Source organism: Bos grunniens, chromosome 9 (assembly GCF_055505025.1).
Source record: "Bos grunniens cultivar Pamir isolate PY7600 chromosome 9, Bosgru_T2T1.0, whole genome shotgun sequence".
In the NCBI taxonomy this organism is placed as follows: Eukaryota; Metazoa; Chordata; class Mammalia; order Artiodactyla; family Bovidae; genus Bos; species Bos grunniens.
In genome coordinates this window covers 14,076,952-14,093,663 of record NC_141173.1, presented here as the reverse complement: position 1 = coordinate 14,093,663, position 16,712 = coordinate 14,076,952, and the positions used below count along the sequence as shown (strand labels likewise).

The window sequence follows — 16,712 nt, the reverse complement described above, 5'->3', positions numbered from 1 at the left end:
CTCATCAATACCCTCATTATTCAGCATTTTCTCTGATTACAAAGGGACAAAGTGGTAAATGGGGTTTCCACCACAAATTTATGGAAGGCAAAACCTTAAAATATGATCCTGCTTCATGATTTAATGTCATTTTTAAGCCAAGGAACTCTTCAGTGAACAAACTCATTCTAGACAGAAAACAAAAGTACTTCGAGCAAAACAAAACAAAAAAATGTCCTTTGGTCCCTTACATACTTCTTTACTTTTTTCTCTCTCCTGCCTCTCCTTGCTTACAAATGTTTCTTTTTAAAGAATTTTACAATTTTAGTTATTTATTTATTTATTGGCCACACTGGGGCTTTGCTGCTGCACAGGCTTTTCTCTAGCTGTGGCACGCGGGCTTCTCATTGCAGTGGCTTCTCTTTCTGCAAAGTAACCAGCTCTAGGGCACAAGGGCTTCAGTCACTGTGGCTCCTGGCTCTAGAGCACAGGCACAATAGTCGTGGCACACAGGCTTAGCTGCCCCAAAGCACGTGGGATCTCCCTGGATCAGGGATCGAACCTGTGTGTCCTGCATCGGCAGGTGGATTCTTTACCACTGAGCCACCACAGAAGCTCTACAAATTTCTTAATAAGAGTTTCATATACAATGTTTTGTTCCATTTAGACTGATGAAGTGTAAAATAGGTCAAATGAAAGCCCACTAAAAATAAAGTAAATAAAATGGTACAATATAAACTAATTGTTAGGTGCTATACAAATGAAAAACCATTTAAGCCAAGCTCTGAGCTGCTAAATATACAGGCCATTCATCATGTCAAGGTCAGCAATCTATAGCCCACAGGCCAAGTCTGGCCCATGCCCGTTTTTGCACAGTTCATGAACTAAAAACAGTTTGCATTTTAAATAGCTGGGAAATTTTTTAAAAAGAACAATGTTTAGTGACACATGGAAATTATACGAACTCCAAATTCAGGGTCCACAGATAATTCTGTTAGCACATGAGCACACTCCTTTGCTTCACACCATCTATGGCTGCTTGCACACTACAATGGCCAAGTAGCTGCAACCAAGACCACAGGCCAGCAAAACCTACTGTGCTGACCATCCAGCCCTTTATAGAAAAGAAGTTTACCGACCCCTATAGTATGGTGTTCTTTTTAGGAAGATATATATTCTCCTTCCTCAAGGGGTGAGGAGTAAGGCTGAAGGCCCACTCCAGTCAGAATCAAAGAGCCATCAACAGAGACACCTGGCAATACAAAAAAAAAATACAGACACACCTGGCCTCACGCCACAGGCTTGAGCTCACAAGGGAGGCACCAGGGCAGTGTGCCTGCTGGGAGATGCTCAGTACAAGCTGACATTCCCAAGTGTTTACTCTGTGCCAGGCACTGCGGTGAACATCCCAAAGCAGTACACCACAGAAAAGGGAAAAGAACCAAAAAAAGGAAAAAGAATAGGGTAAAATTAATTTTAATAACATTTTATTCACTCGGTCATGTTCAATTCTTTGTGACCCATGGACTGTAATCCACCAGGCTCCTCTGTCCATGGATTTCTCCAGGCAAGAATACTGGAGAGGGTTGCCTTCTCCATTGCATTCCTTCTCCAGTGGATCTTCCTGACCCAGGGACCAAACCCAGGTCTCCCACAGTGCGGCAGATTCTTTACCATGTGAGCTACTGGGAAGGCCCATATAACCAAAATATTACCAATAAATGTGTAATCAACATTTAAAAAATGAGTTTTTTTAATTCATTTTTTTATTGAAGGATAACTGCTTTACAGAATTTTGTTGTTTTCTGTCAAACCTCAATATGACTCAGCCATAGGTATACATATATCTCCTCCCTTTTGAACCTCTCTCCCATCTCCCTTGCCATCCCACCCCTCTAGGTTGATACAGAGCCCCTGTTGAGTTTCCTGAGCCATACAGCAAATTCCCATTGGCTATCTATTTTACATATGGTAATGTAAGTTTCCAGGTTACTCTTTCCATACATCTCACCCTCTCCTCCCCTCCCCCCATGTCCGTAAGTTTATTCTCTGTTTCTCCACTGCTGTCCTATAAATAAATTCTTCAGTACCATTTTTCTAGATTCTGTATATGTGCATTAGAATACGATACTTATCTTTCTCTTTCTGACTCACTTCACTCTGTATAATAGGTTCTAGGTTCATCCACCTCACCAGAACTGACTCAAATGCATTCCTTTTTATGGCTGAGGAATATTCCATTGTGCATATGTACAATAACTTCTTTATTCATTCATTCATTGATGGACATCTAGGTTGCTTCCATGTTCTAGCTATTGTAAATAGTGCTATGATGAACAATGGGATACATGTGTCTCTTTCAATTTTGGTTTCCTCAGGGTATATGCCTCGGAGAGGGACTACTGGGTCATATGGTGGTTTTATTCATAGTTTTTTAAGGAATCTCCATACCGTCTTCAATAGTGGCTGTTAACAATTTACATTCCCACCAAATTATTGAAATAATTATTATCCCACCATTGCCAAAACAAATTATTGAGTTTTGCTACACTTTTTGGCACTAAACGGAGAAGGCAATGGCACCCCACTCTAGTACTCCTGCCTGGAAAATCCCATGGGCAGAGGAGTCTGGTAGGCTGCAGTCCATGGGGTCGCAAGGAGTCGGACACGACTGAGCGACTTCACTTTCACTTTTCACTTTCCTGCATTGGAGAAGGAAATGGCAACCCACTCCAGTGTTCTTGCCTGGAGAATCCCAGGGACAGGGGAGCCTGGTGGGCTGCCGTCTATGAGGCTGCACAGAGTCAGACACGACTGAAGCGACTTAGCAGCAGTAGCTTGGCACTAAAAGTATTCAAAATCCAGTGTGTATTTTATACTCACAGCTCATCTTTATATGCATGAGTCACATTTCAAGCTCAAAAACCACATGTGGCTAGTGGCTACCAAAATGGACAGGGCATTGTCTAAGGCATCGTCTCCTTTAATCCTCACAACAGAGTTTGAGGTAGGTACCATTACTGTTGCCTTTATGAGATGAAGAAGCTGAGACTAGATGAGATGAATGACCTTCCCAAGGCCACAGAGGTAGTAAGTAGCAGTGTAAGGGCCCAGTTCCAATGTGTCTAGTGAAAAAGTGAAAGTCGCTCAGTCATGTCCAACTCTTTGCGACCTCATGGATTATACAGTCCATGGAATTCTCCAGGCCGTTATACTGGAGTCAGTAGCCTTTCCCTTCTCCAGGGGATTTTCCCAACCCAGGCACTGAACCCAGGTCTCCCACACTGCAGGCGGATTCTTTACCAACTGAGCTATCAGGGAAGTGCAATGTGTCTAAGGAGTCCCCATTCGGACCCACCGTATCTCCCAAACTGTATAGAACAGCCCCAGCTAGTTCTTCTAAAATATCAGTCCAAAAAGCCTCATACTCCTCCCCTGTCATGCCTCTGTAGCTTACTGCGCTCTCAAGTTAGTGTCTTGACACACCCACTCTTCCATATTTTCTCTTATCCATGTGTTTTCGGATCGAGTCCCTATGTAGCCCTCCAGGTGACCATCCATCTTCAAACCAACAGGCTCATTTGCAACATTCACACCACATTCCTGGTTCCCTTGCATGGTGGACCCAGCTAACCCACCTGGTCTCTACTTCAGCAAACGCACACTTTATCTGAAAACAGCAGCGTGGCAGCACTCCCAGCAGGCTCTACCGCCAACCTGAGTTGGCACGAGACATGAAACCCACCTTGCTTCCCTGTGAGGAGCCTGAGAGAACAGGAACTTCGTGCATGACCAAACATTATGCCATCAATTTTCTGCCATACACAATTTGGTGCCTAATGAATGAATGGAGTTCGCAAAATAGTAAATGCCCTGTCTTAACTATATTCCTGAGGAGATTTAAAACATTATTTCAGCAAATGTTAAATTAATCATACTAAACGATTTCTCCCTGTTACGTTTTCATAAACTCCTAACATCATCCTGCCAAAAGAAGCTACCAGGCGCTCTTAAAACACTTCCCTCATTGTTTGTTTCCAAGCACTTAACCTCTCTGGTTTTCAGATTTCAACTCATGAATCATTTCTTCAGAAATAAAGACCCACAGACCTGCCCACCAGCTCCCTACTCCTCCACCTCCACCAAATCCTTTTTGATCAGTTTCTTCGATCCCATTCTTGCAAAGGAAGCGAGCCAACTCATGGATTCTCCTAAGGGGAATGAGGGCAGAAGAGACACGGCAGGTCAAGGACCCACTATCATCTCCTCTCTTCCAGTTCTATCACTGCACCTTTGGTATGAGGTCCTTTTAGCCCAGATCAGGACGTGAGGAGCCACGAGTCCACTTCTTCTCACACTTACAACCACAGTGAAAGCAAAATGCCCTACCCCATCCCCTCAAGCTTCAAACAAGGCATGTGTGTGTGTGCTAAGTTGCTTCAGTCGTGTCCGACTCTTTGCGACCCTATGGACTGTAGCCCGCCAGGCTCCCCGGCCCATGGGATTCTCCAGGTAAGAATACTGGAGTGGGTTGCCATGCCCTCCTCCAGGGGATCTTCCCGACCTAGGGAGTGAACCCATGTCTCCTGCATTGGCAGGTGGGTCCTTCACCTCTAGCATCACCTGGGAAGCCCCAAGTGAGGCATACTTCCACACAAACAGCTCCCCTCTCTTCTCTGTTCTCCTGTGCACCCTCCCCTGATGCCAGTACTGGTATCCACCCTTCTTGCATCTCACTAGCTCACAGTCCAGCAGGGACCCAGGTTAGGGCAGCACCAGGGAACACCTCCAGTTCTGTGTTTCTCTCCTCAGGGAGCTTTTACTTTTAATGTTTATCCCCACTTTCTACAAAGAGATGATGGATCTGCACAATTTAGAGGTAACTGTGGCAAGGTAGTCCATTCTGAAGGAGATCAGCCATGGGATTTCTTTGGAAGGAATGATGCTAAAGCTGAAACTCCAGTACTTTGGCCACCTCATGTGAAGAGTTGACTCATTGGGATTGGGGCCAGGAGGAGAAGGGGACAACAGAGGATGAGATGGCTGGATGGCATCACTGACTCTATGGACATGAGTCTGAGTGAACTCCGGGAGTTGGTGATGGACAGGGAGGCCTGGCGTGCTGCGATTCATGGGGTCGCAAAGAGTTGGACACAACTGAGCGACTGAACTGAACTGAACTGATGGCAAGGTTTTCTAAAACCATATTTCAGTTTTATTCATCTCAAGCTGACACTTCAAAACATTTCTCTCTTTCGTTTCTTTCTTATATCAAAGGGAAAAGCACACTTTTAACCATAATCCACTCACCCGTGCTCCTGACCATGAGCCCACTTCTCACGCTAAATTATCTACCCCTGGCCTTTACCTCAGTACTGTGGGGGGTCTTTTTAGTATTTATGTATTTATTTATTTTGGCTGTGCTAGGTCTCTGAGGCTGAGCGCAGGTTGCCTCTAGCTGTGGTGCTAGGGGTTCCCTGTTACAGAGCATGGACTCCAGGGCTCGAAGGCCTCAGCAGCTGTGGCACACGGGCTCACTTGCACTAGGGTTTTCCTGGTGGCTCAGTTGGTAAGGAATCTGCCTGCATTGCAGGAGACCTGGGTTCGATCCCCGGGTCGGGAAGATTCCCCTGGAGAAGGAAATGGCAACCCACTCCAGTACTCTTGCTTGGAGAATTCCATGGACAGAGGAGCTGGGCAGGCTACAGTCCCATGAGATCACAAAGAGTCAGACACCACTGTGCGATTTTCACTTTCACTTTTCATGTGGGATCTTCCCAGACCAGGGATCAACCCAGTGTCCCCTGCATTGCAAGGTGGATTCTTAACCACTGGACAACCAGGGAAGCACCTCTACTGTGTCTTTAAAGAGACGCTCCACCTCTCTCCTTTCACTACAGAGTGACATTTGGTCTTCACAGTGGTGTACTACAAAGGTGATATTTGAATCAAAACCTGAAGCAGCTGAGTCATGAAGACATCTGGCAGACTGCATCACAGGGAGAGAGACGAGTAAGTTCGAGGCCCTGAGGTGGGGGCACTCTTGCTGTGTTGCAGGACCTGCATGAAGGCCTGAGAGGCTGCAGAGTGAGGTGGGGGGTATGCGAAGTGAGATCAGACAGATCGTGTAGGGTTTGCAGGCCATGGTGAGGATAGATGTATGCTAATGCTGAGATGGGGAGTAACAAAATCTAGCGTGCTTGCTGGCCACTGGATTGAGAACAGACTATAGAGTGATGTGTGTGGGTGCACGCATGTATGCTCAGTCATGTCTGACTCTGTGACCGCTCCCCCCCACCGGACTGTAAGCCCACCAGGTTCCTCTGTTCAAGGAATTTTCCAGGCGAGAACACTGGAGCAGGTTGCCACTTTGTGCTTCCCAACCCAGGGATCGAACCCAAGTCTCCTGAGTCTCCTGCATTGGCAGGCGAATTCTTTACCACTGAGCCACCTTGGAAGCCCCATAGAGGCATCAGTGGGGGCGGCAGGGAGCGGGGGGAAAACAATCAAGGAGACTACTGCAATCACTTTTTTTAAAAGAAGAGTGGTTCTACATTTTCTGATTATATTTCCCCACCACCCATTTATTACTAAAAACTTGCTTTTGCTCCAACAATCAACTTAGAAGCATTCATTCACTGGAGGCTCACCAATGCCCTTCTGTCCTTTTCTTCCCTGACTCTTTAGGACACTTCACAGTTAATAAAAGGAAGTTAATAAAAACTTCCTTCTCGGTACTGTTTCTTCCCTTGTCATCTGAGACATCTCAGCATCTCCAACCCATCCCTGTCTTGGCTGCTCACTGTCCAGCCATTTCACTGACTTCTCTTCCGCCTCCCAAGCTCCATTCATCAGGCTGGTTCTTTCCATAAGCGTTATCTCTTGGGCATGCCACGCCTTCCCACCAACACTTGGAATATGGTCTGCCTCTATGAAAACAATGCCTTCAACTCTCTCCCTGGTTACAATTTCAAAACTATCTGCTGGGCCTCTCCGCCAGGGTGTTTCCCCACACTCATCTAATGCAGAGAGTAACATCTTTTCAGAAAACATACACACACAGCTCTGTCTCCTCAGTTCGGCCACTCCCAGCCCCAGGTGCTTTCCTCTGGCACACCCTTCCCTTCTCTCATCTGTGAACTAACTGTTCCCACAAAATGCCAAATATATCAGCAGAGGTGGAATGCTCATGAATGGACATCTGTATAGTTCTGCATGTAAAATGTAACAGAACCAGGCAGAGGGTCACACACAAGAAGCACTACTTACCAACCACACTGAACTTTCTAAACAAACAAGAAATAAAAACTCAGCCTCTGCACTTTTAATATTATACTTTTCCTTCTGCCACCTCTGAAACTTCCTTCCTTCTGCCCTGCCCGCCCCATTCATTCATGTTTCACATACAGCAAATAATCCATGTGTTAGTCACTCTGTCGTGTCCAACTCTTTGCGACCCCATGAACTGTAGGCTAGCAGGCTCTTCTGTCCATGGAATTCTCCATGCAAGAAAACTGGAGTTTGTTACCATTTCCTTCTCCAGGGGATCTTCCAAATCCATAGATCGAAACCAGGTCTCCCATGCAATAAATAATAAATTAGCAGCGGGAAATATTACTAGGAAAACAAGGAGTTCCAACATTGTAAAGTCTTCTTAACAGCATAATGGATCAAACAGCAACCCCGCCCAAATTCTTACAGGATCTGATTTCTGTTTCCACCACAAGCCTTCAGTGACTCATTCTGTGTCAGAAGAAGAGTAGAACGTGTTTAACTTGGAGTTTAAAGAATCAGTCTGTTCACTTTCAACTTCACTCCATCACTGCTTCATAATCAAATGCCAAGACATGTTTCTCCATTGCATCAAATTAACACCAAGGTTGAGGGCTGGAGGCCGCCTGAAAGGCAAACAGGGAAATCTGGGCGGGGCCTTCAGCTGCTGTGAATCATCACAGACTTGCAAAGGCTTGCCTCTCACTCTCAGGCTTTCCAATACTTGGTTGGTAACAATCCATGAGAACGGTTTTAACTGAAGTGCAGTTGTTCTCATTTTAGCACAGCTGAGACTCACTTGTGGTGGTTGCTCAAAATAAAGTTTAGATTCCCAGACACTACCCATGTCTTGAGAAGATGACCATGAATCTACATTTGAATAAGTATGACTCACATTTTGAGAATCACAGCAATAGAATTTCTAAAACTAGCCTGGCCCCCAACCCACGCAGAACCATTAGTCCATAAAGAGCAACTCCACCTTCAGCTGAAATAAGAAACTAGCGCAAAAATGCAGGCAAGCAATTTTCAACTTCTTAGTTAGCCATATTTTGTTTGTATCAGATAAAGCAACATTTGCAAATATATCCTAAGTCACACACGGTTCCCTATGTCAGGAGAGTTTCCTAGAGTATAATGGAAAAAGCACTGGATTGTAAATTTGGGGGTCTGTGATCTGTTTCCAGTTTCTGCCACCAACGGGCATTTCACCTTGGGCAAGTCACCAGACACCACCCCTCAGTCTCCTCAGCCATGAACTAGGCGATTGACTTGGCTCATCTCCCCCAAATTCTACGAAGCTCAGACTAAATCGGGAGGAGAGCTGGCACTGCAGCTTGCAACTCTTAGATCCAGATTAGATTTCATGAGATCCAACTCTGAACTACCACAAGCAAACAAGAAAAATCCTTTTCACAGAAGACTGATACCACATTGCGTCAATATTCCAAACTGGAACAAGCAAAAATTATTCCATGTTCTTCCAGGCGGTGGAAAACCTTCAGATTCAGAACCAACAGAACCATCAGAACCAACTTCACATTCAGGCGATATATACCATTTACTGTGTTAATCCAGGAAAATTATTCTCTCTCAGCCTCAGACTTCTCATCTCTAAAATGAAGATAATAGTGCCTTCCTCCTAGGGTTATTGAAGTTAAGATTGTGCATTAATCTCCACACTATAAGGAAACTCAGTACTTAATATGTTACATCCCTTCCCACCCCCTCCTAGTGAGTGTCTTTTATAGAGTGTTCCCAGTTCAAGATCGTCCCAACACATGACCAAGAATTGCCTCTGACATGACTGCTGCCATCATCTTCCAATAACAGTAGGTACCACCAGCTCCTTGAATAGGTCCTCTGCGTTTAAGTGCTCTAAACATGTTTACCTCATTTCATCCTCACAATAACTGGGTAACTGTACAAAGCAGAAACCACTGCTCTTCAGATGATAAAACCGAAGCCCAGTGAAAAGGCGACAGCCCACAGACACACAGTCACCAACGAGAGGGCATCAGGTAGCCTGGCTGCAGAGCTCAAGCTCATTGTGACCACATTCTGGTCCCGAACTGTGTATACACATTACACACAATACCAAAGACATGTGAATGAAGAACCCACACCCTTTAAAAATAATTCTCATGTCGCTACAAGTTCAAACTGAGCTCTACTGGCACACTGCCTGTGAAAACCTTCCCTAGGAGACCTGCCCACATAGCACGCTAATTCATCTATGCTCATAAAAACCATGGCACTGATTGTGATCTACGAGCCATGAAATGTATGTTCGGGAGCTTTGTTTCCACCAGAAAGCCATCCAAACTGAATTGAATGATTTTTTAAGTTCTCCAGCTAACATCTCAAATTTTAAAATATTGATTTTTCATCCCCGTGGATCGAGATAGAAAACAAAAAAGCCCATAGTTGATAGGAGAAGACAAAGAAAGATGTTTCATCCTTAAAAAATAGGAGATAAACATCCCATTAACTCTCCAAGATTTTAGGGCAAGAAGAAAAGGCAAGTTATTAAAGGATACAGACATACGCACAGAGTCCACCTCACCCGACCGTGGGAAGATGGAAGCAGGCTCGGTGTCGTAATTAAATAAGCAGTGCCTCCAGGCCAGGAGATGCCCTCCTGAGCACTCAAGTTAACAGTCAAGATTTTCTGCTTAGTAGTTTTTTTGTTTTGTTTTTTTTTTCCTTTCCTCTTTTTTTGGGGGAAGAAGGACAGAAAATAAATTTTATTAATTTATTTTGAATTTTATTTCATATTAAAATATCATTTATAAACAATGTTGTGTTAGTTTCAGATGTATAGCAAAGTGATTTGGTTATACATATACAGGTATCTATTCTTTTTCAAATTCTTTTCCCATTTAGGTTATTGCAGAATATTGAGCAGAGTTCCCTGTGCTATTAAAAAGTCTACAGACAATAAATGCTGGAGATGGTGTGGAGAAAACAGAGCTCTCCTACACTGCTGGTGGGAATGTTAATTGGACCAGCCACTAATGGAAAACAGTATGGAGATTCCTTAGGTTTTTTTTTTTTAATCTTTTATCAGGGGTATATGAAACCAGTGACAATGAATTCATTAGTGGAGGAAAAGGGTATATTCTTCATTATTTGAGGTAAATCTCATTCAGGAAAAACAATGAACGTTTACAAATGAACATTTCAAACTGTAAAAAGAGAATGGGAAATAAAACAGAAATTACGGTTTTAAGGACATCAAAAATAATTCAATTACTTTACATGCTTTAAGAGCTGGTTCTCACTTATGACCTGTGAATTCAAATGTTCTTAACATTTTTTTTCTTAATTTGGTGTGGAACTCCCAGGCAACGACACAATTAAGGAAGAGGTAAAAGGCCGGAAGGTAAGAAATAAGGGGACAGACTCGCTCTCCAACCAACAGATAGTCTGATTTGATTTCAAATCTCCATAGCTGCTCCATCTTCTCTCCTCTGGTAACCACTTCCCACTGAATTTTATCAATTATATTTTCTCAACTAGTTGTTTTATACTATTCACCATAGAAATGATGATGATGATGGTGGTGATGATACTGCTGGTGGTGGTAATAACAAGTACACTTCCATGTCTGTACTCTTAGAACTCCTCAAAGTTTATTAAAAACACTTTTTTCTCAAGGGCTATTGTTCACCAAAAAATAAATACATAAAAATAATTGATCCCCTATAAATATAGAATTGATATATTTACAAATGAATAAACTAACTGTAATGTAGTCCATGCTACTGGCCTCAAGGATGGAAATGTAAACAAAATTCTCCCCATATCTACCAAACAATTAAATGGGCTTTTCCTTGAGAACAAGCCATACTTTTTGATTTTATTAAGGTTTGTGCTGTGCTTAGTCACTCAGTTGTGTCCGACTCTTTGTGACCCCATGGACTGTAGCCCGCCAGGCTCCCCTGTCCATGGAATTCTCCAGGCAAGAATACTGGAGTGGGTTGCCACGTCCTCCTCCTCCAGGGGATCCTCCCAACCCAGGGATCCAACCGGTATCTCTTTACATCTTCCGCATGGGCAGGCGGGTTCTTTACCACTAGCGCCAGCTGGGAAGCCCATTAAGGTCCATGCTGCAATTCAAATGCGTTCTGGTTATGGTGAAACACTGCCCTACCCAAAAAACAGCCCAGCTGCTAGAAACAGCCACTCAGAAACAGTCCCCCTCCTTACCCATCTCTGCTAGAAGGTGAAAGTGAAAGTGTTAGTCACTCAGTCGTGTCCAACTCTTTGTGACCCCAAGGGGACTGCAACCCGCCAGGCTCCTCTGTCCATGGGATTCTCCAGGCAAGAATGCTGGAGACGGTAGCCATTCCCTTCTCCAAGGTTATCTTTCCAACTCAAGGATCAAACCCGGGTCTCCTGCATTGTAGGTAGGTTCTTTACCATCTGAACCACCAGGGAAGCTCAGTCGTTTCTTGGCAGTAACCTCGTGGAGGCCTCCATGAGAAAATGATGAAATAATCAGACCTAAAATGTATTTAATTGCTTGTGTTTAGATGGCAAGAAATAAAATGAATCCTAGGAAGATCCAGGCCCCATTAATTTAGAAAGTCCTTCTTGATCTACATATTGTTACAACTGGAAAAATCAGATCAAGCAAAGGATGTGAAGACAGAAAGGGAGAAATGTCTTGATCCTTAAGTCCTAACCTTACAGGAAGCATCTGTTCTGAGAGCAATGACTCACAACCCCTGATAACAAAGTTAACATTCTCCTTTGAAAGAGGGAGCATGCTTGCAATGGTATTTTCAATGAAACAGCCCCTGAAAGTAGTGCATTTTCTCTCTTTCTTTTTCAAACATCCATTAAGCTCCCAGGATTGTGCCGTCCACCCCTCTTTAGCCTTGTGTTGTCCTCTGTGACTTGGCATTTCAGTATTTTCTTTAGCCATTATCCTAAGGCCACGATTTCATCCATTTTCAGAAGAAACAGTTCAATAATGAAAGTAGAGATTGGCCCCCAGGTAAATAGGAAATGATGCTTCCGGCATCTTCTTCTTCAATAGTATTTCTACTCACAATATTCACAGATCTTGTTTACTGAGTGTCTAACAGGTACTAGATACTGATTTTAACTTTACACTATCCCCATCTTATACATGAGGACACTGAGGCTCAGAGCATTTAAGTAACCTACCTAAGATCACACAGCTAGTACTAAGACTCAATCTCGGATCTTAAGCACTAACATTTCCTCTCCAGGGACAAGGCCTCCAACTTTTCTGTCTTTCCCACTACAACATAAAGTGGCCTGGCCCCTGCACGCATCACCTCTTCCAGCTCCAAATTTGCCTACCCAGTCAGTCAAGTTGCCAATGCAGAAAGAATCTCAAATGCAGATAAACTTTGATTTTATCTTATTTCATGATGGTATTAATTTCCCTATGCTGGTAAAGGGTAAACATTTATATAATGAGCTACTGTGGAATTTCATTCACCCTTCATTCTGTGCCCTTAAATTATTCTCCTAAAAGATAACTCTCAACATTATAGGAATTTATGCCTCAGTTTCTGGTCTATGACTAAACCTGTAATCATGCTTCTAGTTAATAGTGTTTATAGGTGGGTGGTAGGATTCCAGGTGACTTTGATTTTCTTTACTTACAGTGTTTTCCAGGTTACCAGCACTGAGTATATATTACTCTTTCAATTAGAAAAAATTAAGTGTTCGTTTCATTGTGAAAAAACGAGTTTATATATTCAACTATTTACCCCTCAAAATTATTTTGCCCTTAGTATTGAAAAAGAAGATATTCATTGACCCAATTTAATCCTGGGCCTAGTTAGAACCAAAATTTAAAATAAGAGATGTGGGTTCTTTTACAAATGGCTCCCACGTTTACATTATTTTTTTTCTTGTCACCTAAAAAATTAAAACATATTCTATAAAACTAGATTTTAACTACAGTTCTTCTTTTACTTCCCATGGGCCTACTTAGTAAAATCCTCTGCACCCAATAAAGACATATGGTTACACATGGTTTATATAAACCATATACAAATATGGTCTTGTGTCAGGCTTTTAACTATGCCCTTTCCCTCTTCTAGGCACACCTACACCCCCAGACTCCTGTGAAGCTCAGCGTGGTCATGAGAGGAGGGGTGATATGAGCCATGTCCAGGCCTGGCCCACAAGGACCTCCCACAAGAAGAACTCCACGTTCCTGCCCTGCAGACTTGGAAGCCACATACTGATGATGACAGAGCCACAAAGAGAAAGCAACCTGGGCCTCAGAACCTCCCCCTAGAAGAGCATCCCAGGAACATCACTTTGGACTCTACATGAGTCAAAACCAAAAGTGTATTGTGTAAGCCACTGAAAATGTGTGGCTTCTTCATGACCCTACCATGTGCTAATAAAGCACATGGCTTTATTAGCACACTCCAATTATTAATGCAGATGTACAGATGTGAGATTTGGACCATAAAGAATGCCAAATGTCAAAGAATTGATGCTTTGAACTGTGGTGCTGGAGAAGACTCTTGAGAGTCCCTTTGACAGCAAGGAGATCAAACCAGTCAATCCTAAAGGAAATCAACCCTGATACTCATTGGAAGGACTGCTGCTGAAGCTGAAGCTCCAATACTTTGGCCACCTGATGCGGAGAGCCGACTCAATGGAAAAGACCCTAATGCTGGGAAAGACTGAAGGCAGGAGAAGGGGATGACAGAGGGTGAGATGGTCGGATGGCATCACTGACTCAATGGACATGAGTTTGAGCAAACTCTGGAAGTAGTGAAGGGCAGGGAAGCCGGGCGTGCTGCAGTCCATGGGGTCGCAAAGAGTCGGACATCACCGAGCAACTGAACAATTATCGCAGAAGGAGCTCTGCTGTGTATCTTACCTTTTTCAAAGACTCCTTCTGCTTCCAGGACAGAGACCGTGCGGTTCGCTGCCATCTTCCTCAGTTCCGCCTTCACGGTGACCTGTGAGGGGCTGTGTTCCAGAAGCTCCACCCCAATGGTCACATTTCCACCTGGCCTGATGATCCCAGGGACTGTCACCAGAAACCTGGGCCTAAAGAGTTCCCAACAACAAGAGAAAAATGAAGTTGCTTATCCTTACATCTTCATTCTTTTGAGATTCTCAAATTTCATAGATGGTGAGATAGATTCCCTATACAGTGTCAACTGTAACTGTTTCAATGAATGTGGCCCCACTGCTCCATTTATCAACTGCATTGAAAGGCTGTTGAAAGAAAATCATTCCCCTAAATCAATTTTTGTCCTGTTTTATTGAGAAAAAACTGACATACAGCATTGTACAAGTTTAAAATGTACAGATAATGATTTGACTTACACATGTTATAAGATGATTATCACAATAAATTTAGTGAACATTCATCATCTCACATAGGAACGAAATTAAAATAGAGAAAATACTTATTTTCTTCCTTGTGATCAGAACTCTAAAGATTTACTCTCTTCATAACGTTCATTTATAACATACAGCAGTGTTAATTATATTTATCATGTTGTACATTCCCATAAATCAATTTTAATGCAGTAATGTATGCACTGCTAGAGGATGGCCTGTGTTAGTATTTCCATTTTATAAACCACAAATAGCACAGGATAGCTTACACTGAGACAGCAGAAGTTATTGGCAAAGTACAAGCCTCTAAACTTCTTTATACAAGACATCATCCCAGGGTAATTTTTTTTTTCTTGGTTTAAACACACACACACACAGAGACACACACACATGGATTTTGCTTGTTTCTTATTCAAACTTTTATGTTTGGGCATCTACCCAAGAAAACATCATCTAATCAACAACACTAATTAAAATATACCATCTGAAATTAAACTATCTGTCGGCGGTGACATTTCCAGGTGGAGCAGAGCACAAAAAATGGCTAAAACAGCATTTTCTCTGCCCAAACCAAGGATTAGGGCTCCAGGGCAAAACCCTCCGAGGGGGAAGGAAGTGCATTCCATTACTTAAGTGTCTCACTGGTTATCTTCCTACAAAGTCTGCACCTGAACCCATACTTAACCACCTCGGCCACACCTTATCATTGCTAAAGTTGAGACATCTTGTTTAGAAAAAATATGCACGAATGTGTTTAAAAGAAGGCACATTACTGTAGGGGGGCGAGGGGCGCAAAAAGTCGAAACAAACTCAAGAGGAAGCGTGGACTAAAAATAAAAAGTCATCAGAAAGCAGTCCTGGCCGGAGACGCTTGAACAACCTCGTGGGTGGAGACAGTTAACTGTCCCTGGGAGGACCGAGCTGAAGCGATGCAGGCTCAAATCTCCAGGCCGAGGTCCGGCTGGGAACCCCCGCTCCCCGCCCGCCCCGCGCGCCCCGCGCTCCTACCCGGGGACGGCGGCCAGCGCCGCGCTCCACACGCAGAAGAGGCGGGCGGCGGTCAGGAGCCGGAGGCCCCGCATCTCGGCGCTGTGTGCGCTGCGGCCGCGGGCTCCCGAGGAAATACGCGGGCCGCGCGGGGTGTGGCCTCCCACCGCCTCCCGGCTTCGCCCAGACTCCCGGCTCAGCAGTGAGCGCTGGGCGCGCCCGCCGACCGAGCGAGGGCTCCAAACCAAGCCGGGGCGCGGCGGCTCCACCCCTCCCGCCGCATCACCGCGGCACTCCTCGGCGCCCCGGCCGACACCGCAGACCCGGGCGGGAGGCGGGAGGCGCGCAGCCCGCCCGACCTGGCGCGGCCGCCCCGCTCCGCCCCCCGGCCACCCGGCTCCGCCGGCTGTTTACACGAGCGCTCCGCCGGCGATGCCGGGGGGCGTAAACAGGCCCCTCCTTGTGCGGAGAAGAGTGCACGGCCGCTCTGGGAGGTGGGAAAAAATCAGTCATTGTCCTCCAGACTGTGAGTCAGAATCTGAGAGAAAATGGCAAACACACCAAACAGGGGTGTGTTTTCTGGTAGCCGTTGAACGTATATGAATCAATAAACCCGGGAGAAAACTTTTTTTCCCCTCTTGAAACAAAGAGTTATGTATATTGTTTGCCTCTCCAGGAAAATGTGGGTTTCTCGGTTTAAAAAAAAAAAAAGGTGGGGAAGAAAATTCTGGCACGTGTGAGAGTGAGGTGCTGCTCCTTGAAACTCTGAGAAGCAACTGTGTGGGGAGATGCTTCATACTCTGGGCTGCCGCTGAACACTTCGGCTACCGAAGGTATTCATTAGCACTGTGAAGCTTGGAGCAATTTGTTTAAACACAGGGTTAGGGCGGCTCTCCTGTCCCCAAGGAAGGCCAGTGGCCCAGGGTGGCCCGCAGTTCCTGAGCCCCAGCTCCTGGGTCCTGGCTTGGCTGCAGCTCCTTCCCCGGCTCCTTGGCACCCTCACCATCTTCAGATGACTCAGGTTTCACCATGACTACACCATAAAAGCGGGGAACTGCCAGAAACCGTTGGAAAACGGGCACATTCAGTCCCTGACAACTTCAAGTTTCTAATTCACG

The 16,712-nt window shown here is 44.6% G+C and overlaps 1 protein-coding gene across 1 annotated transcript in view; it reads right to left on the bottom strand.

Moving 5' to 3' along the window:
- CD109 (CD109 molecule) overlaps positions 1–15,989 on the bottom strand; it is a 138,893-nt gene extending 122,904 nt beyond the window's left edge. The window contains exons 1-2 of the mRNA XM_086316820.1: positions 15,616–15,989; positions 14,138–14,310 (exon numbers count right to left, since the gene is read on the bottom strand). Of these exons, the coding sequence (XP_086172946.1) occupies positions 14,138–14,310; positions 15,616–15,689 (247 nt within the window). The 5' untranslated portion in view covers positions 15,690–15,989. The remainder of the gene's footprint in view (positions 1–14,137; positions 14,311–15,615) is intronic.
- Positions 15,990–16,712: the final 723 nt, after the last annotated feature.